Source organism: Eptesicus fuscus, chromosome 10 (genome assembly GCF_027574615.1).
Source record: "Eptesicus fuscus isolate TK198812 chromosome 10, DD_ASM_mEF_20220401, whole genome shotgun sequence".
Lineage (NCBI taxonomy): Eukaryota > Metazoa > Chordata > Mammalia > Chiroptera > Vespertilionidae > Eptesicus > Eptesicus fuscus.
In genome coordinates, this window is record NC_072482.1 from 16,061,457 (window position 1) to 16,088,185 (window position 26,729).

At 39.6% G+C, this 26,729-nt stretch overlaps 1 protein-coding gene across 2 annotated transcripts; it reads left to right on the forward strand.

Annotated features, from left to right (window-relative positions):
* Nucleotides 1-523: 523 nt before the first annotated feature.
* On the forward strand, nucleotides 524-21,269 carry SLC25A27 (solute carrier family 25 member 27). 2 transcript variants are annotated; one of them, XM_054722203.1, is made up of 9 exons: nucleotides 524-629; nucleotides 4,232-4,423; nucleotides 6,493-6,577; nucleotides 7,123-7,245; nucleotides 9,428-9,540; nucleotides 10,563-10,647; nucleotides 14,619-14,711; nucleotides 15,489-15,591; nucleotides 21,130-21,269. In XM_054722203.1, the coding sequence occupies exons 1-9, from the start codon at nucleotides 524-526 to the stop codon at nucleotides 21,163-21,165; spliced, it is 936 nt and encodes a 311-aa protein (XP_054578178.1). In that variant the 3' UTR covers nucleotides 21,166-21,269. The 2 variants fall into 2 exon arrangements, with proteins under 2 accessions (XP_054578178.1, XP_008151438.1); XM_008153216.3 differs by lacking the exon at nucleotides 21,130-21,269 and adding an exon at nucleotides 20,981-21,052.
* The last annotated feature ends 5,460 nt before the right edge of the window (nucleotides 21,270-26,729 follow it).

The window sequence follows — 26,729 nt, forward strand, 5'->3', positions numbered from 1 at the left end:
TTCCTGCTGCAACTTTCGCAGCTTTCTTTGCCTTTCCAACTGTAGTCGCCTTTCCCCGCCCCAGTTTTTAGATGACTTTTGCATCATCGTTCCCTCCCACTTCTCTCTCAGATCTTGGCCAACCGGTTCCTCGTGCTGAGGCTGGACCGAGGTCGGAGGGCGGGTTCCGAGGGGCAAAGACGGAAAAAAAAAACACGCGTTGTTGCCATGGATACCGGGGGCTCAGCGAGCGCGAGATTGCGGCCAATCAGAGAATGCGGCCCGAGAGGCGCAGAGTGCGGAGGACTACATTTCCCAGAAGCCTCGCGGGCTCCGCGTTGTTTATCTGTTCTCTGTCCGCTGGACCACTCCATCCTGGGGCTGTTAGGAAGGTTGCGGGTTCGCAGGGCCCAGCGGGGAGAGGGACGTGGACTCCGCCACGCCCTTTGTCGGTTGAGGAGAGGCCGCCCTGGCAAGGTGGCACGCCAGCTGTGGCGCCCGCGCCGGCCAGAAGGGGTGCATTGTCGTCCTGTCCTGCTGCTGAATGTCGGTCCCAGAGGATGAGGAGAGGCTTTTGCCGCTCGTCCAGAGATGGCCCCGAGCCAGCAACTTCGTACTGTCCGGCTGCGCGGCCACCGTGGCCGAGCTAGGTACCCGGACGCCCACTCCTGGGCCTCTCCCGCCGGTCGTTGTGGCGCCACCCTGGAAAGAGGGGTGGCAACGGGGGAGCGGGGGAGGGGAGGCGGGACCGGTAGGGCCAGCAGATGGCTTCGTTCCCACTGGGTGTGTGCAGTCCGCGAGGTTGCGCCCTGTCCATCCCCACGTGTCCAGCAGATGTGGCAGGGTGCGGGCAAGGCCATCTTTGTGTGGAGGAGGGAGTGGGGGTCACTGAGGTCTTAGCTCTCCAATTTCGTCTCCCTCAGAGGTGTGCAATTGCACCCAAACGTGTATTTTTAGGAGCTTCACCAGTTGTCATTCCTCTTAGAGTCATTTTCCCTTTAGTGAGGATGACCTTTTGAAAAACAAAATCCACTTTTCATCCTTATTGAAATAATCTCTTCGATGTATATTCTTTTTTTTTTAAAACTTATCTTTACTGTTGAAATTATTACATATGTCCCTGTGATTTATATTCTTACACAGCCTCACTACATCATTGTCTTTTAGGTCCAAATTGTGGAACCCACTTGTGGGACTTAAGCTATTAACCTATCACACTGAGTATCACAGCATGTACTCAGCATCTGCCAGTTGGCCACTTGGAGCTTAACTCGTCTATACTGTGTTTACCTTGCAGGATTCTGAGAAGTCAAAAGTATATAAATACTAAATCCAAGGCAGGACCCCCCCAATAATCGTGTTATTATTATAATTACTGCAATGCTAGAGACTGTGGAGATATAGTTTAAAAGACCCAATTCTGACCTTACAGGCTGGTGGGGAGACCTGCATTATTATAATGAAGGTATTGTTACGTATCAGAAGAGTATAGAGATGAGCAGGTACCTCTGTGTAAGCAAGTCAGGGAAAACAGGCCTCCTAGAGCAGACTGATGATGCCCTCACATGAGCAACTGGTGTTTCTTCCAAGGATTTTATGAGTAGTGCCTACCGTTCCCTGTGAATTTTAAGATTACCCTTTCATTTTGTTGCCCATTTAAAACAAAAAGTAGCCGCTCTGATGTGTTATCATTTGTAAATATTTGTCCTGTTCTATTTGTATTTCCAGTCCAGCCAGCACATTATCTGTTTTTTCGCACTTTGTGCTCCTCCACTTTTGCCCTTTGAACCTTCTCCTTTTTCCTCTGTCCACCCCAAACTGATGGAGAATTACTTTCATTCATTGTTTTTACTGAAATATAATTGATCAACTTTTTAAAAAAATTTAAAAGCAGATTGCTGAATGATTAGATATATTTCCAGGTGGGGCTTTTTTTGTTTTGTTTTGTCCTTTTGTTTGTTTTGTTGGTTTTTAAAATTTATTTAAACTGATGTTTCCCCTCTGACCAAAGGCTTTTATTTCCTCTGTTAAAAATCATGGAGAGTTGTGAGGAGGCTGGGATGGGAGGCAGGGAGAATCAAAACATGAGATGGTTTTGAGTGCAAAACAATTTAGGATCGGAACCTGGAGCATGATTTAAGTAACTAGCAAGAAAAACAAATTTGTTTTGAGAGTCATAACCTATGCTCATATAGAGGCTCCTATGTCTTAAGACTTTTCATATTTCAATGATGTATTGCTTGAATCCTCTATATGTTAATTACGTCTGTTTTAGGGAAACTATTGGCAAGGTATAAATTTTTTCAAAGACCAGTGGTAAGATTTAATATTCTCTTCCACTCTGTTTTCTTTTGGAAAGACATAGCTATGGTTTTGTATCAAGTAGGAGTCATTCAAAAACTTATGTAATGTTAGCAATGTTCATGAACTTAACTGAATCTGGTCATCTCAGTTATTTGGGACATTGTGTATATAAAGTTATGAGCTTGATATTCCTACTCTGGGCTAGTTAGTGCCACTCTGTTTCAAGGTAAAAGGTCTATCTCTAATTCAAAATGTAATCATTAGAAAAATAATTTTCAAGGGCAGTTGGTACTTGTAAGGAGGCCATGTATAAAAATTGTCAGTGCTGGAAAAACAATATGTGCTTTAATACAAGGCCAATGAGCATGCCATCCTCGTATATAAAAGACTAGAGGCCCGGTGCACGAAATTCGTGCACGGGGGTAGGGGGGAGGGTGTCCCTCAGCCCAGCCTGCACCCTCTCCAATCTGGGACCCCTCGAGGGATGTCCAACTGACATCCCTCTCACAATCCAGGACTGCTGGCTCCCAACTGCTCGCCTGCCTACTTTCCTGATTGCCCCTAACCGCTTCTGCTTGCCAGCCTGATTACCCCCTAACCACTCCCCTGCCAGCCTGATTGATGTCTAACTGCTCCCCTGCCAGCCTGTTTGCCCCAACTTCCCTCCTCTGTCAGCCTGGTCACCCCTAACTGCTCTCCCCTGCAGGCTTGATCGCCCCCAACTGCCCTCCCTTGCAGGCCTGGTCCCTCCCAACTGCCCTCCCTTGCAGGCCTGGTCTCTCCCAACTGCCCTCCCCTGCTGGCCATCTTGTGGCGGTCATCTTGTGTCCACATGGGGGAAGGATCTTTGACCACATGGGGGCAGCCATCTTGTGTGTTGGAGTGATGGTCAATGTGCATATTACTCTTTTATTAGATAGGATAGAGGCCTGGTGGATGGGTGAGGGCCAGCTGGTTTGCCCTGAAGGGTGTCCGGATCAGGGTGGGGGTTCCCTTGGGGCGTGGGGCGGCCTGGGAGAGGGGCCTGTGGTGGTTTGCAGGCCAGCCACGCCCCGCGCCCCCCCCCCCCCCCCACTCCCCGGCAACCCAAGCGGAGGCCCTGGTATCTGGGATTTATTTATCTTCTACAATTGAAACTTTGTAGCCTGGAGCGGAGCCAGCCATTTCTGTTGATATTTATTTATCTTCTATAATTGAAACTTTGTAGTCTTAAGCGGAGGCCTGGGCTGGCCAGGGTGTGTGGAAAGCTTGGCTTCCTCCATCACTGGGGAAACCCAAGCCTCCCTCCTGCTCTCTCCCTGGCTGCAGCCATCTTTGTTGGGTTAATTTGCATACTCACTCCTGATTGGCTGGTGGGCGTGGCTTGTGGGCATGGCTTGTGGTGTAGCGGAGTGATGGTTAATTTGCATATTACTCTTTTATTAGATAGGATGATATTATAAGCTCCTCATTGCATCTTCTGTGTCTCAAACAAGTTAGTGATTCATCTGCATGTGAACATCATCTATGAAATTAGAGAATTCAGCTTCATCTGGCATTCAGAACCTAGGATAAGTAGTACAGTATTCTAAAAGTCACATTAGATCTTAATCACAGTTGCAGTCAAGAGTACATTACAGAATATGGATACCTGAAATTAACCATCGGAAAGCAAAACTTAAGGACAAAAAATAGATTTTAGACTGAAATTTCTGAACAAAAAGAACCCAAGGCTTGTCACTTTTCCTCCTGGCGATTGGGATGTACTCTGGAACAGTCGTTTGTAAATTTGGGAGTGTGTATGAATCAACTGATTTCCATAGCCTGAAAAATTACGTACATTCTGATGTACTCTAAAATTTGAGAATCACTGATCTTGTGACTAAAGTATTAGTCCTATGATTTTAGAATTGTTGTTTGTTTCTCTGATTATTGTGGGTTTCCCCTCATTTTGTTTTATTTGTATTAGCAACCTTTCCCCTTGATCTCACAAAAACTCGACTCCAAATGCAAGGAGAAGCTGCCCTTGCTCGGTTGGGAGAAAACGCAAGAGAATCTACTCCCTATAGGGGCATGGTGCGCACAGCCCTCGGGATTGTCCAAGAAGAAGGCTTTCTAAAGCTTTGGCAAGGAGTGACACCTGCCATTTACAGACACGTAGGTATTTATCTTGATTCTGGCTGGTAAGTTTGTTTTGATTTCTGTGTTTGTCTCCTCTGCTTTTCTGTTTGGCTCTATCCAAAAACCAGTTAGTTTTTTCTACTAATGTGATAAATGAATATATAGTCTCTTAAGAGGAAGAAAATTAACTACCAATTGTTATTAAGGAATTATTGCACTAGATTTTTAGAAATACATATAGAATTATTTAGGGATGAACTGTCATAATATCTGTAGTATACTTTAAAATAATTAAGAAAAAACACACAACATGAAGCAAATATGGCGAAAATGTTAGCCCTTTATAAGTCTGAATTATAGATACTGAGGGAGTTATATATTATTTTCTCTACTTCTCTGTATGTTTCAAAATTTTCCTAATAAAATTCTTTCCAAGTTTAAGAAAAAAAGCATAATTTATGTGTTTGTCTATTTTAGAAACTTTAAACACAAAATTAAAAATGTTTATGTTCTTGAAAATTAAATATATTTGATCACAATTCCACATCTCACCAATACATTAGAAACCAGGCTACTCTGAAAAGACAGCAAGCAACTCTGGCAATAGAGTACATGTAAAAAAGGTGCTTTTGGTTGCCTCAGTTTCCCAGACTGCCTAACTAGCTAGCTATGTGGGCCTTTGGTCACTCTTAAAGGAAAATAGCCATTGAGTACATGATAGCCAATGAGAGCACTTTTCTGCTCTGCTTCCCAAGTGGCACTCATAAAGACAGGAGGTGTTGAGTTTTCAGCTTGTGGACAGGGGAACATAAACTTGGCTTCAAAAGGTGGCAGTCCTGAGCAGTGGTTGAAGCATCAGCCTGAGTACTGAAGGGTCACCCTGGTCAAGGGCATGTACCCCAGTTGTAGGTTCTATCCCTGGCCCTGGTCGGGGCACACGCGGGAGGCAATAAGTCAATGTGAGAGCACATTGATGTGTTCCTCTCTCTCTCTCTCTCTCTCTCTCTCTCTCTCTCTCTCTCTCTCTCACCGCCACCCCCTTCCCTTTTACTCTCTCTATTAAAAAAAAAATCAATGGAAAAAATATCCTCAGGTGAGGATTAAAAAAAAAAATGGTGGTAGGACAGGTGTTTCATTTTACTCCTCTACATTCATCATGTTTCCTCAACTATTGAAGGAACCCTTGGTCAGAGAACTACCCAGCAGTAACTTCCATCTTATTATTTTTAAAGCTTCAGATTTTCAGATGAGTAAGTTAGAGTGTACTCATCAAGAACTATCCAGAAATGTGCAAATGTGTTTTGGTACTTTGTATATTTTTTTAATATCTTGAAATATTTCATCAAACTTCCAGAAATATCAAGAAAAATTCTCTATATGAATATCATGTACTGATTTTAATGATTTTTATTTTTCATCCTTTTAAAAAATATTTTCTCCTTTGCTTCCCATTGTTGTTTTGAATTTCACTTCTTTTCATGTGTATTTGTTGACCACCATATATAGTTTTACAGTTAAGCTTAATTTCATATATTTGACACCACTGAAAAATGACTGTACTATAATAAATTATCCAATAAAGGTATACATGTTTATTGAATGAAAATGCCCGCTGTTTACCCAGCTCTGTACTAGGGCATATAAGGTCATGAAAACCTACCTTGAAAACCTCATGGTCTGATGAAAAGGTGAGCAAGAAAATCAAGTCCATCTCTACTCAGTATGATACATGCTGAATTAGATGTGTGCCTGTGCGGTTCTGTGGGAACACGGGGGAAGCAGCAGGTGCCATGCCAGCCTAGAACACGGGAGCAAAGGTCAGAGAATGTTTCTGGAAAAGTAGTTCTCTGAGTTGAGTTTTGAAGATAGGAGGTGTTAGCAAAGCAGAGAAGGGAGAATCCATGCAAGAAATATCAGCCAGCCTGTGAGAAGGCTGAGGCTGAAAAAGGCATGCCACCTGTGGAGAGCCATCAGGAAGTCCCTGGGTTGGAGGCATAGGCTGCATGAGGCAAAGAGTCAGCTGGGGAGGTCAACCAGGCCAGTCAGATGTCCTCGTATTTTATTAAACATATAGCTGAATCCACTTCTTTCATGCTCTCTCTTACACAGTGTACTCTGGAGGTCGAATGGTCACATATGAACATCTCCGTGAAGTTGTGTTTCGCAAAAATGAAGATAAGCATTATCCCCTTTGGTAAGTTTTGTTTTGAAAATAAGATGCTATTGCCCCTAAGTTTTTAATGTTTTATCCATTAGATTTATATAAAATTATGCATTGTACTGAAATCACCTCAAGTTACAGGCTTAAAATAATAATAAATATTAACAATATAAATCCAAATAACTGACCATTTACTGCACTTTGTATACACATGTATATATGTACATAAAATTATGTATGTATTTAATATTTTAATATTAAAAATTGTTTTAGAGCACATTCTGTATTCCTTTTTCTACTGAGAATTCCTGGGCTTTAGAATAAGACAGAGATGGGCCCAAATTCCTGCTCTACCAATGTGTAACCTGGGCAAACTATTTGAATTTCAACTTTCTGTGGTTCTTTAACCTTGCCCTCTGTAAACAGACAAATCATCCACTTTCCTCTGATTTGTTTGGGTCTGTTCCTCATTTTGTCTTACATGTCATATGCAGGGGCTGTACCAGCATGGTACTGTTTACTACAAAACTTGTGAAATTAATGGTCACCTTTAAAAATGTATCTCCTTGTATAATCAGGAAATCAGTGATTGGAGGGATGTTGGCTGGTGTGGTTGGCCAGTTTTTAGCCAACCCAACAGACCTAGTGAAGGTTCAGATGCAAATGGAAGGAAAAAGGAAACTCGAAGGAAAACCATTGCGGTAAGTTCTCTAATTAATTCACACTTTCTTTTCCCCTTTGCCTCCATCGTATTTTGAACATTTACCTAATGGACATATGCATTTTTGTAATTCAGAATTCAGTAAAGACATTAGTTTTGACTCTTTTAATTTGGAAATTGTATCCATTATGAGGAGAGCTAAGGTGGATCTTTTCTTTGCATGATAAAGGTGCACATGTTCTCTACCAGACAAATTCTCTGTGTGCTGCCTTTTCCAGCCCCGGCAGCAATATAAAGAGTTTGATCATTAAAATTTGCCCTGCTGTGAATCCTGATTTAGCCATCATGGCCTGGTGTTGTTGAAGTCAATTAACATTTCTAGTCTCTGCTTCTCTGTCTTTACAAGGGGCCATCTCAGAAGGTCTGCCTGACAGTGAGACTGCCTGGCTCATAGGTGCCAGAAGCTTAGCTTCCTTCCCTTTCTCCCTGAAAGAAGGGAAATAGCAAAGTTGACCTTGCAAGTGGTTCCTGCTTCCCTGTCCAATCTGCTCCTCTTCTTTTTACCAAGTTTAAGGACGTGTGGAAACCACGCCTTTGTGATGTGAAAGCCTTCTCTTGCATTACACTATATTACCGAAGTTTGCCTTTCCTCCAAGGGCTTCATGTTCAACAATTTATAAAAATGCCACTTGCCAGTTTCCCCCAGGAAAGGGACAAAGTCTTGCAGATAGATAGCTCCCTCCCAGGAAAGAGGAAAAGTGCCGGACACCTTGAGCTGAGTGCATGGGGGTCTGATCCTCTGAAGACTGCAGGTCTGTGGCTGAGCCAGAGATGAAGGAGGTTTGGAGCCTCCTTTGGGAGTTCGCTCCTGACCACTGCTCTCTGCTCTGCTGCTCCCTGAGCTGACTCAGTGGAAAACGAGGTTGGGCTGGGAAAGAGCCTGCACCACAGAGGAGAAAGGGAAACCACTCTGATTTAACCAAGTAGTTCAATGGAACTCCAGGGCCTATTTTGTCACCTGGCAACAAGGTCTAATTACTCAGTAGCAGGGAGAAGTGGTGTGGCCTTGGTTGGATATAGGGAGAGAACTAACTATTGGGATCCAGAAATAATCTGAATTGATTGCCTCAGTTTTTTCCCTCTCTCATCTTTAATGTTGGAACTTTTAGGTTTGCTGTAGTAATAAAAAACATTGAATATTGTTGTAAAGAATATGAATGTTGGGATCAGATAACCTGGGATTCAAATCCAGCCTTGACCACATTTTAATTCTGTAACCTTAGTCAATTTCCTAACCTCTCTAAGCTTCAGTTTCCTCAGATGTAAATTAGAGTTAATAATACACACTTCATAGAGTTTTCAAAAATTAAATGTACCATATGTCTATAAAAGAAGTCTGGTGCTTAATAAGTGCACAATAAATTTTAGCTACATTAGCCATTTATGACCATACCTCCCATGTAGCATAATAGCAATTATGCATGCCTAATAAATGTCATATTATCTTTGCAGTGCGACTCAGAAAGTGTAAGTCCTGAGCAAAAGCCACACAACACAGCTAGTAAGTGAGAAAGGTAGCATTTGACTCCAGGTATTTCTAACTATATCAAATCCAGATCTTCATTTTATACCAGAGGTTTCCAGATTTGGTTCATGGTTTAGTATCATTTTTAAAAATCTGTGTATAGAAAAACAAGCAAAATAAGAATAAAATAGTAAATTTTGATAAAGCCAAAGTATTCTATTTTAAATCTCTTATGATGAGGTTGTCCTTCTTACTTTTTGGCCTAAAAATATTTCTCTAAAAGATTATGTGAGGATCAATGTTATTTGGTGAAATTACAAAATTTGTAGGTCTCCCATAAAGTAGTAAAATGAACCCAGAGGTATGATAACTACTGTTCCCTCCTATAACTAATATGTGCACTGATTATATAAAATATCAATAAAATAATTTTAATGTGTTCAAAAATCTGAGGTTGACACAGTTTATAAAGATTTCCATTAAAAATGTTTAATTAAATGTTGGCCTTTTTTCTAAAGGATTTTTAAGTTTATCTGGAAATCAGATTTATGTGGATTGCTTTACTATCTAACAATTCTGAGTAATTAAGATGTTATTTTACTCCAAATCATAACAGCTATATAGGCAAGCTTATCCAGTTACATTCCATACAAAGGAATGCCTGAAGCTTTTACATTTCATTATTATTTTCCCTTAGATTTCGCGGTGTGCATCATGCATTTGCAAAAATCTTAGCTGAAGGAGGAATACGTGGACTTTGGGCAGGCTGGGTACCCAATGTACAAAGAGCAGCGCTGGTGAATATGGGAGGTAATGGAAACCTCATTGAATTCTGAGAAGTGTAATAGCCTTAATAATTATTGGAACTCACCTCAGGAAAAATAAAAAATGTTATTTTTTAATAACATATATTGACAATAGTCTTTTATGTTGCACTGTAATTGAGAATTTTCCCTAGAGCATTTTCACTTTTTGGTATGGCATGTAAAAAGGATTTCCAAAACTAAGCAAATTGTGACAATCCTAATATTTAAAGAGCCAGGGTCCGTCATGACCGAAACTTCAGGATGGATGACCGAATACCAGGCTAGGGTCCCGGCTGGCGCGACAGACCCAGCAGCCTGTGGTGCGGTGGCAGGAGGGAGCTATGGGCCCTGGCTTCCCACGGCATGGTGGCGGGAGGGAGCTGTGGGAATGGAGCCATGCTGCCATCGGACTGGCTCTTGGGTCCCTCCCCCGGCCCGCAGGCTCTGGGGAACCAGAGCCATGCTGCCATTAGACTGGCTTCTTGGTCCCTTCCCCCGCGCGCAGGCTCCAGGGAACTGGAGCCATGCTGTGATTGGACTGGCCTCTTGGTCCCTCCCTCCCCACCTCCCCCTCACCCGCCCCGGTCCTGGACCGGGGAACCAGAGCCATGCTGTGATGGGGCTGGACCCTACCCGAGGGGTCCTGTATTGTGAGAGTGTGCAAGCTGGGCTGACAGGACCCCCGCCCCTCCCAAGTGCATGGATTTTTGTGCACCGGGCCTCTAGTCTATAATAATAAAAGCATAATATGCTAGTTAGACCAGATGTCCTTCCGGACAACCTTCCTGATGAAGCTGGGGCTGTGAGGGAAGCTCGGGTCCCAGGTGCCAGAGGGAAGCCTGGGTCCTAGGTGCTGGCAGCCGGGGAAAGGAAGGCCTACTCTTGCATGAATTTCATGCATCGGGCCTCTAGTAAAGATAAAAGACCAAATTATTTCTAAGGTCTCCTCTCTACTCCATACCGTCTCTAAGATTCAAAAGACACTCATTGTTGAATAAGTTGTCTTCCTTTTCTTTCTATTGCCAGATTTAACCACGTATGATACAGTGAAACACTACTTGGTATTGAATACAACACTTGAGGACAATATCATGACTCACAGTTTATCTAGGTAAGTGGTTGTTTTAGTTTTAGACTTTATTTTTTTTTCTCCAGATGACCTTTTCTTCCATATTTGACATACACTTTTTTTGTCTCTTTTGATTGGGAATCTAGGGATATCACACTTAGAGAAAGGTGATAGTATATTTATAAAAAGCAATTTTCTTAAAGTTTGTTGCAGTTAAAATGGAGAAGACAGAGACAAAGTTGTAGAATGTTGTAGATTAAACTTCTCCAAATATTTGCAACTTGTTGGGGCCCTGGCAGGGTCAGATTCTAATGATCAGCTCTCCAGCTCATTGAGCAGATATGTTTGAGCATCTTCTATGTTAAAGGCACTGTGCAGGGCCCTTGTAGTCAGTATAGAACATAAACCCAACTCCTTCCCAGGATGTTTACCAAGACAGAAAACAAGACAAGTGTACAAACATTGTACAGTAAATGACTAGTTACTGTAGAGTTCGGAGGATGGAGAAGTAATAACCACTTGGAGAGGATAGAATTAGATATGTGTCTTAAAGGGTTGTGCTTTTGATAGACAGAGACAGGAAGAAGAGCATTCCAGGAAGGAGTAATATGTACCTTAATCTCTTTGCAACAATTTCAAATATCCATTAGAATGAGTTATTTTATAGATGTCTAATATCCTTAACATTATAGTGATTTTATTTAGCTCCTGATCTTGTTTCCAAATTCTAGCACCCTTTCTGGTATTTGGACAACCCTAAAAGTAGTATATTAATAGTGCCAAACCAATGATATTTGGAGATCTATAGGTACAGATATAAATGATTCCTAATTCAGGTTCACCTTAACTAAATATTCCTATGGTAGTGTTTCTTCATTCTTCCTCTTTTAAAATCAGTGTTGTCTTTAGTGTTGCTAGGGCAATCTTTTTATATGTCTTTGCTCACTGTTCTTTCCCATTCCAAACTCTTATCCACGTATGTTCACAGTCTACACCATACATTCTCTGGCCTCTTCACAGAGCACTGAGGATTTTAGGGCTCCTTCCACTTTTACCTCCATCCCCGTAAACATATGTGTTGTATCTGTAGTCACCCATACTTTTCTTTCCTCCACTATCTTTGTGCATGCTGTCCCCTCTGCCTATGAGACCTTCTTCACCAGTTTCTACCCAGTCAAGTCATCGTGAGAATTACCTTTCCAGATGCTTGTCTGGACCAGTGTATGCTGTACTGTGGGAGCAGATGTCAGGTCTTTCCAAAAGTCCCACAGTGATATCATCTCTGTTTCTTTTACCTTGTCTTTCTAACCAAATAGTCTTTGAAATCCTACACTTCTCACCTAAGATGCATGGATTTCCCAGCAGGAGTAAATCTGTTTAATGTACACTACTCCACCTCCCAGGTATATCTTTTTTGGAAAGACTTGAAATTTCTAGCGGTATATATTCCAGCCCTAATCTGAAATAACTTAGCTTTATTCTTCTCTAATTAAGGTTTTGAGAAAATGGGGTGATTGGTATTTGGCTCATTTTTGAGCTTCACCCACTGGATCAGGTTTTTAAGTGCATTGCATGAGTATGTATGGTATGTGAGGCAGCTCAAAGTTGCTTACTGTGAACGCAAATCTAAGTAGGAAAATAGTGCTGTGTGATCTGAAAGTTAAAATGAATGCTCATGGAGACATGAAGGGGACTGCAGCTCTACAATCAGAGAGCTTTACCAAGCTGCCAACATCTGGGGAAAAGGAGTTCAATATGAAGAATAATAAAAATTGTGTAAGCTCTGAACTACACACTTAAACATGGTGAAAATGGCAAATTGTGTGTTATGTATATCTTAGCACAGTTTTTTAAAATGGTGTAAGTAAAATGAAGTCCTGGAGTAGGGCAGGAGCAGTAGAAGCCTGTGGCCAGGATTTGGATTTGGTGAGGTGGGAAGGCATGTGACAAGGTATGTTAATAGGAGAAGCAAAGGAAAGATGGGAGTAGAATTAATGGTCAGGAAATTATATAGAACAGAAAGACCAGGATAATCCCCTTTTTTGTTTTTGTAAAATCATGAGGCTATTAGGTAAAACTGAGAAGGTTAGTCTCTATCGTGTGAAGATTATATGTGAGCATGGTTTTTTAGTTGATCCTGAAGAGTGTCACTGATTCTGACATAGTGCTGATGAGATATTTTAAACTATTTTTATAGAGAACCATTGGTCTTCTAGAGAGAACAGAAGACTTGCCCAGTCACCTCTGTCTATTTTCACTTTCACTGTGTCCTGGGCCGCATTTTGAGCTATTACTAGCAAGGAGTGATAAAGGTCAATAGCAAAGTACCCATGCCCATTATGACGAAATAAATCTCCTGTTATTGCCTTATCTTCTTACTTTGACTCTAGGTATCATCATACTTGAGCCTTTTTAATACATTATTTGCTCTCTTTTAATATTTATTTTTTAAAGATGTCCAGCCAGATCATACTGTGGCATCAAAACAATTTGATAAGAGGATGAGGCCATAAGCAGTTGCATCCTTCAGTCTCTGTTTAATATTTTACACCACGTTCCTTTCTAGCTTTCCATTAGCCAAACATAAGCTACTCTGTAGGCTTCCATGATCCCAGACTGTTGACTCAGCTGGATCTTGGGCCTCTGTTTTCTGTGATTAGGTTGGCCACCCCTCTTCTCATCAGATGCCTTTCTCTTGGAAAACTTTAAGTAGTTAATGAGTTGTCTGTTTATGAAATTTTGATTATGTTCCTGTATTATCTCTCTCATGTCTGTACACATCATGAACTTATAGTGGTTTCTTAACTTTCCAGTCACTCATTTACATAATCTTGATTTACTATGCAGTTGACATCCATTTTGTCTCTTTTGAGTAATTGACAAGAAACCTTTAACAAAAAGGAGTGATTAACCTTGTTGGGTAGAGGGAGGGATAAGCAGAAACTCCTCAGACCTTATGCCTGAGCATAGATTGAAGAAAAAACTGGGAATTTTCCAATTATATGGGGAGCAGGGCATTCCAAATGAAAGAATTAAAGGCATGGAGGTATTGGATAGTGTGGTAAGTACAGAGAACTACACTTAATTATAGCATTAGAGCATAATGCGCAGAGAGAGAATACCTGGAGTAAAATCAAACTCCTTCAATGGCCTTCACGGGCTGCGCTCTGTCTGCTTCTTTAGTCTTTCATCTGGATGGACCCTCTTCAGGATGCTGCAGCCACGTGGTTGCTTTCCACCTCTGACACACCAAAAGTATTCCTGACTCAGGGCTTTTACTGTGCTCTTCTTTCTGCTTGCAATGCTCTTCCTCCAGGTCTTCGCATAGACACTTTCTTCTCTGCTGCGACTCCCTATCATATTACCCCGTTTTATTTTTTCATAGTACTTAGCAGCACCTGACATTACTCATTTTTCCTGTGCCTCTCCACCAGTGGAGTGTAAGTGCCTCAAGGGCAGGATCTTTTTTTTTTTAAAATATATTTTATTGATTTTTTACAGAGAGGAAGGGAGAGGGATAGAGAGCCAGAAACATCAATGAGAGAGAAACATCGACCAGCTGCCTCCTGCACACCCCCTACTTGGGGATGTGCCCGCAACCAAGGTACATGCCCTTGACCTGGAATCGAACCTAGGACCTTTCAGTCCACAGACCGACGCTCTATCCACTGAGCCAAACCGGCCTCGGCTCGAGGGCAGGATCTTATCGTCTTGTTCTGCCTACCCCCAGTAGGTTTTCAGTGTATAATTGTCTTGTTTTCCTTTTTAGTGGACTTTTGTATAAGTCATCCACAGACTACTTGATTCAGGCTGTCCAAAACATTCTTTTGTTTTTCCTTTTTTCTACCTTTTTAATGAATTTAGCATTTATTTTAAGCTAAAAGAGCATTATTATGAAAGATATTATAGTAATTTATTTAGTATTCTATTCTTTCTAAATGTTAAATTCCTTTTTATTAAAATTTGTAAACTGATACATATTATCATGCAATTTCATTTATTTGTATTTATAGTTTCTGTTCTGGACTGGTAGCTTCTATTCTTGGAACACCAGCTGATGTCATCAAAAGCCGAATAATGAATCAACCACGAGATAAGCAAGGAAGGTAGGTAGAAAGTCTTCAGTGTCCATGTGTCTGAATGTCTGTAATAACACTGATCTTTAAAGATGCTTCCCTGTTTATTCTTGATAGAAATGTATTTGTGTGTTTGTGTGTTCAACCAGGAAGTTGTTTTTATGCAATTACTTGCTCTTTGTCTGATGAAAAAGTACTGTGCCTTTGGGGAAATGAGCTAATTTAACAATCATATTTAGACAAAAGATATTTATTGTGACTTTATTGTTTTCAAGGAGGTTTTGAAAACATACTCTGCTGAGAATTTACAGAGTACTTTCTTCAGAAGCTTATGACTTACAGGTAACATGGAGAATTTGATCTGACATAAAACAGTATTTTCTCTCTGGAAGAGATCAGGTAGAGTGAATTCTAAGTATAAAACCAAGGGTGGGATGAATCAGAAGAGTCAACCTTAAAAATATCTTTAAACTCAAAAAGGTGATCTATATACAGCAGGTCTTCAAATAATGTCATTTCATTCAATGGTGTTTCCTTATAATGTTGATGAGATGCCGTAGGAATTTAACTCTTGTTTCTATCAATTAGCTTGTGGTGAATTGGTTTTGTGAATACACCATTTTGCTTGAAATCGCAGAACCTATCAACATTAAGTGAGGACTTACTGTATACAGAACCACAAATAGTATTTGTTGTAAACTAGCAGGAAATATTTAACTTATAGCAAGTTTCCTAAGTCTATTTTTAATTTATATTTATTTATTTACACACAAGAAATTTAACAGAATTGTCTTGTTTCCTTTTCAGGGGACTTTTGTATAAGTCATCCACTGACTGCTTGGTTCAGGCTGTCCAAGGAGAAGGGTTCATGAGTCTGTATAAAGGCTTTCTGCCATCTTGGCTGCGAATGGTAAAGTTCGGTCTTTCCTTCTGTTGTTTTTGTTTTCTTTGTACTTACATTACTTTTAATCTATAAGTATTTTCTATTTTCTTTTCTGGCATGGCCCTGCCCCCAAAGCACAGTTCTTTCTTTTTGTTTTCTTTGACTTCTTATCAGAGTTCTATTACCTTCTTTGGTAGATTAAAGCAAAATAATTCAGTTACATCCAGAAATTAATAGGTTGATACTCTGTTGTTATAAAGCCAGTGGGTAGATTCTTCTGCATTGTGAAGCCTTTAGTAGTCTATTTCGGCAAAATACTGTTATTTTGGACAGATGTACTGATTTAATACTAGAGATCATTCCTATGGAAATGCTAATGTTTCAAACAGAATTTGTTAGTTTGATGGCACATGTTGCATTACCCATTGATATTTATTATCACAAAGTTCTGCTTAGTAAGAAAGCATTATGTTATTTTTATTGGGTTTAAATGTTATTTTTTCACTGCAGTAAAGCAATATTTAGAATTAGATAGACTTATTTAAGAAACATAAAAATATATTAAAAACAAAGTACCCAAATATTTTGTAAGTTAGAAAATATTTGAAAGAATGGCTGAGTTGTGGGTTTAAAAATTCAAACAATCAATAATTTACACCATATAATATTAATTGAGTGCCTACGCCTTGCCAAGCTCTGGACTCCTTGTGGAGCTTTGGGACAAATAGAAGAGTCTTGGCCCTTGTCCTAGTGCTGGAGCTTCTATTCTAAGTGAGGAAAGCATTGGATAAGAAGCTAGAAGTGCTGAGGAGTAGGGGAAAGTGCATGGTGTTGTGCAACTTTATAGCAAGTAAGTGTAGCCTAGGCCATTGGTCGGCAAACCACGGCTCAGGAGCCACATGCGGCTATTTGGCCCCTTGAGTGTGGCTCTTCCACAAAATACCACGTGCGGGCGTGCACGTACAGTGCGATTAAAACTTCGTGGCCCATGTGCAGAAGTCGGTTTTCGGCCTGGGCGAGTCTATTTTGAAGAAGTGGTGTTAGAACACTCAAGGGGCCAAAGAGCCGCATGTGGCTCGCAAGCCGCGGTTTGCCGACCACTGGCCTAGGCTGAAAGATTAAGAAAACCTCCTTGGAGAATGGACTTTTGAACTGAGAGAGGAGGAACGAGTAGTACTTAGCCTAGTGAAAAGGGCAGAAAAGATCATTTTAGGTGGAGGGAATAGTTGGAGTGGATGGAGAACATGATGAGTTCAGGGAACTGCAGAAAAACCAGTGGGCCAAGGCCCAGAGACATGGAGGACAGCAGCACAGGCTGAGGCCAGAGAGGGGCAGGAACCAGATTGGAACGGGCCCCGTGATCTGTAAGAGTGAGGGCACCAACTGGATGACGTGTGTTTTTAAAAAGAGCGTTCTTGCTGCCATGTGATTCTGGAAAAGCCTAGGAGTAGTGATAGATGAAAGATAGTGCTGGCTTGGACTAGAGTATAACAGTGGGGACAAGAGAAGATGGATTTAAAAAATATGTAGGAGATAGAAACGTGGCTGGAGAAGACAAAAGTCCGGCTTCACTCCCAGATTTCTGCCCTGACAGATGATGTAATTTCCTCAAATGGGATCATTCGCAGGGAAGAAGATTTTGTGGTAGAATAACAAGTTTAGTTTTAAATGTGTTAAGTCTGAAAACATAGCTAGATGATTAACTTCACATATTGGTCTGGATCTTGGACTACGGAGATGGAGATTTAGATCTGAGCACCCTCCACATCTAGATGGCCATCGAAGCTTTGGTAATAAATGATATCACCCAGGGATGGTATCTACCTATTAACATGAAATGAACTGCCAAAGCTGTTGCCAGTATCTGATGCAAAAGTGTACCCAAGTTGTAAAACATTACTTTGTCTAGATCAGTGGTCGGCAAACTGCAGCTCGCGAGCCACATGCAGCTTGCAAGCTGCGGTTTGCCGCTCTGTTGACTAATGAGTTTGCCGACCACTGACCTAGACTCTCGATTCCAATAATTACAGGCTGTTGTTGTTCCTTGTGATTAAGCCCCTATCCCAGTGGTCGGCAAACTCATTAGTCAACAGAGTGGCAAACCGCGGCTCGCGAGCCGCAGTTTGCTGACCACTGGTCTAGATTATACCTTGAAATTATCTTACATCTGTGGGTATTTCTTACTGGAAAGGAAGATTTTTATTTGGCCTGCATGAACCAGGCACTATTATAAGTGCTGGTAACACTAAGGGATAAGATGTTTATTTTTTGCACTAGAGGAGGTTACATTGTGATGGAGAAGATAGATATGTATTTAAAAGTACAGAAATAAAGCTAGTATTACCAAAATTACTTGGTATACAGTCAGTACTGTGCTAATCATTTTTATGGCTTAACTCACGTAATTCTCCCAACAATCTATTCAGCAGGTTACTATAATCTCTTTCTTTTATTGAGGAGGAAACAAAAACTTAAGAGTTTGGATACCTTGGACAGCGCAGGTGGTTAACCAGTGGAGTTGGGGCATCAAAGCCAGTCAGCCTGGCTCAAGAGGACATAGTCTTATTACAGAGGTTATATTAGTGCTTTGCCAGTGGTATGACCAAAACACTGTGGGAACATGAATAGTGGAGTAAAAATACCTTTAACTGTTTAGGACACCATAAAAGCCTTCACAGAGGTGATATCTGATCTAAGCTTTGAAAGATTAGTAGGCGTTTGTCAAAAGTAACATGTGTATGGGCATCAAAGAGAGGTAACATGGGCATGGGCATCAAGTCACATGTGGGCCTGCCTGGTGTTCGGAGAACTTCAGAAAATTCATTGTGGCTGGAGAGCAGGCCTCACAGGGCAATGGTAGGAGAGACTTCTAGAGAAGTACTTAAGGACTCGGCTGAGAAGGACCTTGTTGGCCAAGTTCTGTAGTTTACTTACTAGGTGTACAGGTTAATAATGGCAGATTTTGTAATCAAAGAAAACACAATAATTTCAAGAGAAACATCAGGAGTGCTTTATTCAAAGTAATGTCCATCGCTAGCTATACATTTCCACCATCGTTAGGTAATTTATGGATACCGTACCAATAGAACTTTTCTTGTTTTGAGGCAAACCATTCAGAGACTCAATTTTCCACTTCTTCGTCTGTTTTAAAGTGTTGCTCAGAAAGTGCGTGTGCCATTAATCAGAACAGGTGGTAATCTGAAGGAGCAAGGTCTGGTGAATATGGCGGGTGGGTTAATACTTCCCAGGCAAGATCTTTTAGTGTGTCTTTAACTGGTTTTGAAGTGTGTGGTGGTGTGTTATCATGAAGCAAAATTACTTTGCCGTGTCTTCTGGCACATTCTGGTCGTTTCAAGAACAAAGCGTGGTTCAACTTGATTATTTGTTGTTGGTAGCGATCAGTATTAATGGTTTCACCTGGTTTTAGAAGCTCATAATACACCACACCTTCCTGATCCCACCAAAGGCAGAGCATTGTCTTCTTTCCAAAGCGATTTGGCCTTGCAGTCGATGTTGATGGTTGACCTGGATCAACCCATGATTTTGTGCATTTGGGATTCTCAAAATAAATCCACTTTCCATCGCCAGTCACAATTCAATGCAAAAAAGACTTTCTTTTGTGCCACTGAAGCAACATTTTACTGATGACTTTGCGGTTTTCCATTTGTCTTTCGTTCAGTTGATGTAGCACCCATTTTCCTTCCTTTAAAATCTTTCCCATTGCTTGTAAATGATCAGAAATTGTTTGCTGAGCAACGTTTAATCTTTCTGCAAGTTGTTTTTGAGTTTGACATGCATCTTCATCCAGTAATGCTTGTAATTGTTGGTCTTCAAACTTTTTCGGTTGACCTGGACGTTCTTTGTCTTTCACATCAAAATCATCACTTTTAAAGTGTTTAAACCAGTGTTCACAAGTATCTTGAGATGGAGCATGTTCACCATAAGCTTCCTGAAGTATATGATAACTTTCAGCAGCACTTTCCTTCAAAATAAAGTAATGAATTAAAACTTCCCGCAAATGCTCTTTTATTTTGGCATGAAATTCGACATTTTTAAGCATAAAAATATCTGTGATGTTAACACCTTCAGGAAATTTGACATATGAAGTTTTGAAGCTTGCTGTCAATACAACAAAATAGCATACATATCAAATCGCATATATATCAAAACCCAGCTGAACTCAGTCCCAACCCCTTCCACCAGATAGAGGCAATATGAGCTTGCTTTGCTCAATCCCTGATTAATATACATTTCCTTTGCATATAGTTTGGCTGCTATGTCACTAACTTGAGGGAGAAGTCTAATGATCAGAGCAATTAGGAATAAATGCATAGTCCATTCTTAACTAAGGCCTCTGCTCCTTGCTCCATCTACAGTTGTGTACTTGGTTCACTTTATTTTTATTGTCACAAGAATATGATATCATCACAGCTTTGCATTATTTTGCATTTAACTGACCCAGATGTGGTCTCCTAAATCCACTCTTAGTAAATTCTCAGTTTATCAAGATACATTAATATTTCCAAACACATTGACATATATATTGCTTTACAAACTGTCTAACCAAATACATTCTATAGTCTAATTGCTTAAGTTTATATCTCTAGTTTGATAGTGTTTCTCTCTGATCAACATTACCCATCACCTATGAACCAAACCATACAGGAATGGAATCAAGGCACCCTTTCTCTAATGGTTACTTCCAATGTTGACTCTGTGATTTCCCTGTGTTTTTTAGCATTTTTATAACTGTTGTTGAATAACCCCCATTCCCTTATGTGTAATTCCTTTTGGCATAGTTATAACTTCATTCAAGTTCATCTTTCTGAGCTGGAAGTTCTTCTCTATTTAACATGAATTTTTACACCCATTTTGTGATACCCTACGTGTTGGTTTTGTGACCTCTCAGGATATTTTTTTCATCTTCACTTCCAAGTCTTTAAGTGCCTCCTTGTCATGCTCCGTATACACCAAATGTATAGGAGCTAGCATGGAATTCAGACATGCTCAGCCTGAGCTTTTAGGCAGTTACATACAGTAAAAAAGAACTATGGATTGGAGGCCAGAAGCCTGTAGTCTAGACCCATAACATGTTAGTAGGCATTTGATTGCTAAGCCTCAGTGTCCTCATTTGTAAAACCGGGATATCAACTATAAATTGTTCAGAGAAAATATATGACATGAAAATATTTGGTGAGAAATAATGCTACATGAAAATATTTTGTGCATTATAAGGTGTTTTGCAAGGGCAAAATAAAAATATTTCTTTTTAGCCTAGGTAGATTCAAAATGACTTTGTCATTTAAAGATGTCATTCATATATATATATATATATATATATAGATATATATATATATATATAAAATATTCAGAATTGCTTTGAAATTTGCACTAATTTCTTTGGTTAATCTTGCAGACCCCTTGGTCACTGGTGTTCTGGCTTACTTATGAAAAAATCAGAGAGATGAGTGGAGTCAGACCATTTTAAGCCCTTAAAGAGACAGTGTTCAGTATCAGTGAAATATGGGCATCTGCAACACCCCCCTATTATTTCTACCTCGTTAGGAAGACACCTTCCGCTGCAGAGACTGTGATTTATAGGGGACAGCACTTTGTTTTTCTCTGGAAGCCCGAGTTCTCTTTGACTCCTCTTTGTTCAGAAGCAATCTGCGTGGATAACACAGGCCACCCAGTGGACCCAGCAGAGCACTTTCTAAAGAAGAATGCAAGCCTGACCACTTCCCTTGGGAGATCTGACCTTTGAGACGTTATTCTGTGCTGAAGAGAATAACAGGAGACGTGCCAGAGGGAGACAGCAGCTCAGATCTGGAGTAGACAATAGGGATGGGAAGAATACACACATACATAGTGATGAAGAAATGTAACCTGTTATGTCAGTATTTCCAAGTGAAACTTGATAATTCACTTTCCTGTTGTTGTTAAAGTGCACATACTGTACATTAAATAGAAGTGAATGAAAATTCATGAATAAATACTTTGAATTTCCCTAGTGTTGAAGAACATTAATGTACCTTTTCTTGCCAGGAAGATGAAAAAAATCAAGGTGGTAGGATGTTTGGATTTGAAGGAAAGAAGCTGCTTTCTGTCAGCGCCCCATTGTTAGTTGGACCTGTGTTAACTGGTCCGCACTCTATGCACTTGCTGGGGACTTATGATAGCCAGAGACTGAAGCTTGATGAAAACAGAGTATTTACTTTGTCCCATGTCCTGTTACAACCTGGATTTGTTGCTAGCTCTCAAGAAACTTCAATATATTAAAAATTCAACTCACTTGATTAAAGTGCAGGTGGGTAGATCTTTTTATATAAAGCATCTTGTTATCATAAGCCCTTTAGTGGCAATTTAAAAGCAAGGCTGAGGTTAAGTCAGCCAGTTCTGACATGTTACCCTCTCTTGTTTCCCCTTCCCTAACACTGAGGACTCTAGAAAGAGAGAGCCAGAACTCAGAAATCGCACTGAGGCTGTCTCTAGCCCGAATCTTACTCAGTTTGACAGAGCTTCCTGCCCTAAAGTGATAAACTGCCTATGATATAGTTATATCTCCCTCCAATCCCTGAATCACATCCATTTTCTAATTTTAGAAAGATGAGAGAGTTCTTCAGATTCACCCATATCCAGCTGCTCCCCCAACACCAGACAGGGGGCATGTCTGGATGGATGGCTACAGTTATGGGTAAATGTAACTGTAAAAATAGGAAAACTCAGAAAGCCCAGACCTAAGAAACCTGACCTTGAAGCTAACCAAACAATTGTTATGGACCTGGATGCTGATGAAAAGGTTTACAAGCGCTGTGTGGTTGCACTAATGCACAATCACTGCCATTTAAGAGGGGAAATGTACTCTAAAATATATTTTCGTGTGATGTACTAATTTGCTGATTTTTCTGTACAGTTTGCATGAAATCTCTAGGTGGTGTAGTTTCCCACTGCATTTGTCAATCTGTATGAATCAAGTTGTTAAATACATTTAAAATAATATTACGTAATTACATTCCCAAGTGTTCTGCATTAGAATCACTTGGGGAACTTTGGTTATTTTATGTTTTATAATAATTAAAATTAAGTAAAGACTTAATTTCTTATTATACTGGATCAAAAGAACTATATACAACTGTACCATAAAAATATTTATTTAGCTTTATTCTTGAGGGACTTCAGGTGAAAACACTGCTTAAGTACCAAGATTCTTCTTTAGTACCTGGACTCAACATGAGTGATTGGAATTTTTTAACCTGAAATGACTCCCTGGGACCATCTGGTTTAACCCTTTCATTTTACGTGTTAAGAAACTAAGGCCCAGAAACTTAGAGTTGTTCATGCTTGTAAGTTACTTTGTAGCAGAGCCAGGATAAAAATACAGATCTAATTACAACTAACAACTATTGTACAGATTTTTTTTCATGGCATTTTTTTTGTCTTATTCATGTTAACTTCTGTTGCCTTTAGTGTAAATTTTAGAATGGAGTCACCAGGCTTTAGTTTGAATATTAAGACCCTCATACTCTGACCAAATCCTGTGTATTAAACACATATAGCCCATCACACTCACACTTTTCCAGTGAAATCATAGTCATTCATGTATTTTGGAACTTTGCTTTACTTTTACCAACTTGAAATCATCTTGCTCCTCTCTAAAATAATCAAAAGTAAATAAAAAGGAATAAAAAGTTCAGTAATTTTGTGTTCATACTAAAAGACTTAACCATTTCAATCTCACATTCTTATATTACTTCAATATATGGTTTTATCTTCAGTTCAGAATTGATAACACTTAACATCTAAATTTCTTTTGCTTAACCTCCACATTTTTTCTCTTCCCAAATCATTTTTTCTCATTGAAATATATATATATATATATTACTTTTAGATATGTAGTTATTTATTCTTTATAAATGACTTAACATATATATCCAAATAAAGAGATAACAGTTCCTAAATTTGCTTTTAGTAAGGAACCATGTGTCTTTATCAAGTTCTCCAAATGTGTATTTTATTGTGACTAGGGGTAGGACTATGTCTTTATGTATTGTTTTATATATATCACTACTCATTAGTAGCATTTCTTTGATATTAGGTACTCAAAAAATATTGATTACAGTTACATGCAACATGAATCAATTTTTTCTTCATTATTTTAAGAATCTGACTATCATAAAACTAGTCTGAAATTTCTTTCACTTTGCTAAGAAAAAGTAAACATTCAGAAATGTAAAAAAAAAATGCTGTTCTATTATTTTCAAAGATTTAAGCACAACCATTTATTAACAATTTAAATAGTTACGTACGTTTTTCTTCATTAATGAAAATAGATTCCCTCAGGACCTGTGGTTAAAAAAAACAAATTGGGGGGGGGCACTATTTAATTCTCTTCTTCCCAGTTAAACAAACATTGACTCTTAAAAATGATTACCAAACAAGTATATATTATAATTAAATGTCAGATAATGTGGAAGTAGGACAGCGTGGGTTGTAAAGACCTTTATCAGATTTGGGATTCTACTCTGACAAAGTCTAACTATAATCAGTTTCCTTTACTTCTCTGATTTCTACTTCTTGATAAGGTGAAGTGATTGAACTCTAGAATCTTAAATTGCATATACTTGAAGGGGGCCATTATATTTATGCCATGTGGAAAAGATAAGATTAAAAGTATTCATTGGGATTTGTTTTTCCTGAACTTAATTGATTTGTCATATTTCAAGATTGGTAAATGTTTATTCAGGCATTAAAGTATAACACAAACTTGAAAAAAAAATGATTGAAAAGTATAATACATTTTTTATGGCTGGCCTGTCTCACTGAGAAATCCACAAAGTAGCAGTCATCTTCAGACAACTCTGGGCATGTCAGCCCATTTTCTTCTCTTCAATTGGTCCTTTCTACACACAATAAAAATTAAAATTCTCAGTACTATATGCAAGAACCTCTCCATCCGACTTCATTTTTCTAACCTTTGCATTTCACTGCATACCTGCACTCTACCTCCTTTTACATGCATTGCTCACTGATTTCTCTGGAGATGCTCACGGCTACCTTTCATGCAGTGTTCACACTGGGCTCTCCAACTGACTTTCCACCACCGCTACCACCACCCATCCCTCCTCATTTCCATCAGTTACATCCAGAAGTAACATCTAGAACAGTGATGGGCAACCTTTTGAGCTTGGTGTGTCAGACTTTGCCAAAAAACTTAGCATAACTCGGGTAGTGTGTCACTTTGAGGAAAAAACATTATTTCGCAAATGTTTCATCCTCAGCATGCGGCCACCTCAGCGGCCGCGTGTCATCAGAAATGGCTACGCGTGTCAGTGCTGACACGCGTGTCATAGGTTCGCCATCACTGATCTAGAATGATCTCTGAGGACCTAGACCAGGGGTCCTCAAACTTTTTAAACAGGGGGCCAGTTCACTGTCCCTCAGACCATTGGAGGGCCGGACTATAGTTTAAAAAAAACTATGAACAAATTCCTATGCACACTGCACATATCTTATTTTGAAGTAAAAAAACAAAATGGCAAAAACACCCGCATGTGGCCCGTGGGCCGTAGTTTGAGGACGCCTGACCTAGACATCTTCAACCCCTGTCCTCCCACTACCTCCCCTACTGGGGCTACACGTCTGAACGTATGGATGTGTGCCTGTGTCCCCTCGGCTACATCTCTGTTTCTCGTACAATTCGAACAGGAGCCAATAAAAAGGTATTGATTGAATTCAGAGATTTTTGGGGGGTGGAGAGAAAAAAAATGTATGCACACATGGTTAAGTCATTTGTTGTTTTCTTCCTACTGTCAAGAGTAATTGTTAAGTCAGTAACACTTGATTTCATGAGATTCTTGACCATATTAAATGCTTAACTGCATTTTCCTAAGATCACATGTTTACATGTATGTAATTAACATTTCAAAGAGGTATTCATCAGTTTAATAGCTATTCCACAAAAAACCTAGAACTTGAAAGTTTTAAGTCATAAAAAATATTTGGTTAGTTGATTAATAGTTAACACATATATGACGAGTTTATATTATTCATTTTAGAGTGTCTATGGAAATTACGTCACTCTTTTGGCCTTCATTGATGCCATACAAATGCACATTTTGCCCACTCAAATGTTATGTTTTGAATTTTGAGGGATACGTGATTGCTTTTCTCTTCCCATACTTTACCCCCAACAGGCTGCTGTGATTGTCAACAGCAGCAGGATCCACTTTGAAGGTTTGATAAAAGCAGATGAAGATGCTTAAAGATGTCTGTTTACTGAAAATATCTGGTAACAGGAATATATGTGAGTAAATATAGTGCATTCTAATTTTTTAAATAAATGTTTTAAGACTCCTCACTGGCTGTTAAGGGTTTTGTTTTGTCCTGATGTGTAGTTTTATCCTGGTGTATTTTTTAGTTAAAATGATAACAAATTTATGTATCATTTTTAAATCTTAATCTTTACTTGTTACAAGTGAAAAAGAAACTGGCTTAATTTAGGATGTTAGAGCTGAAATATTAGAAAAAAGGATGCTCATACCTTATCACTATAATAAATCCATTTCGGCTGTTAATCCTGTTCTCCCTACTAATGTAGTTCTGCTCTGACTACAAAGAATGGATAACTGTTCATTACAAAGATGAACATGCTCAGGAGCTGAGGACAGAAGAGGAAAATAAAATGGGAATTGCTTTAAACATTGGAGAATTAGTCCCTCCTTTTTTGATAACCATGTTCTACTTTGATTTTCATGATACTATTCCCTCCTGTCACTTATATTTTCCATTACTATTTTTCAGTCTCTATTGGCTATTTCTTTACTGCCAAGTCTTTAAATTTTGGTTCTCAAGGTTCTAATTTTGGCCCTCTTCTCAATTTCACTCTCTCTCTAGGAAAAGTCACGCATTTCTGTGATTTCAGCTACTACACTTAGGCTGGTTTTTCCCAAACACAAAAGGCACTAATAAATGGTAGGCACTCATTACCCGTGTTTCTACTCCTTACTCATTTCTCAAGCTTTAATAGTGTTTTATCAATTGCCAATTATATATCTACAGCAGGATGGCCCACAGTCCTGTGACCTCAGGTTTCCCAGTATTAAGTCATTTTCTTTTTGTTTTTTGTACAACTCCTTCCTCCCTACCCTTTAAAATGTGCTCTTCCT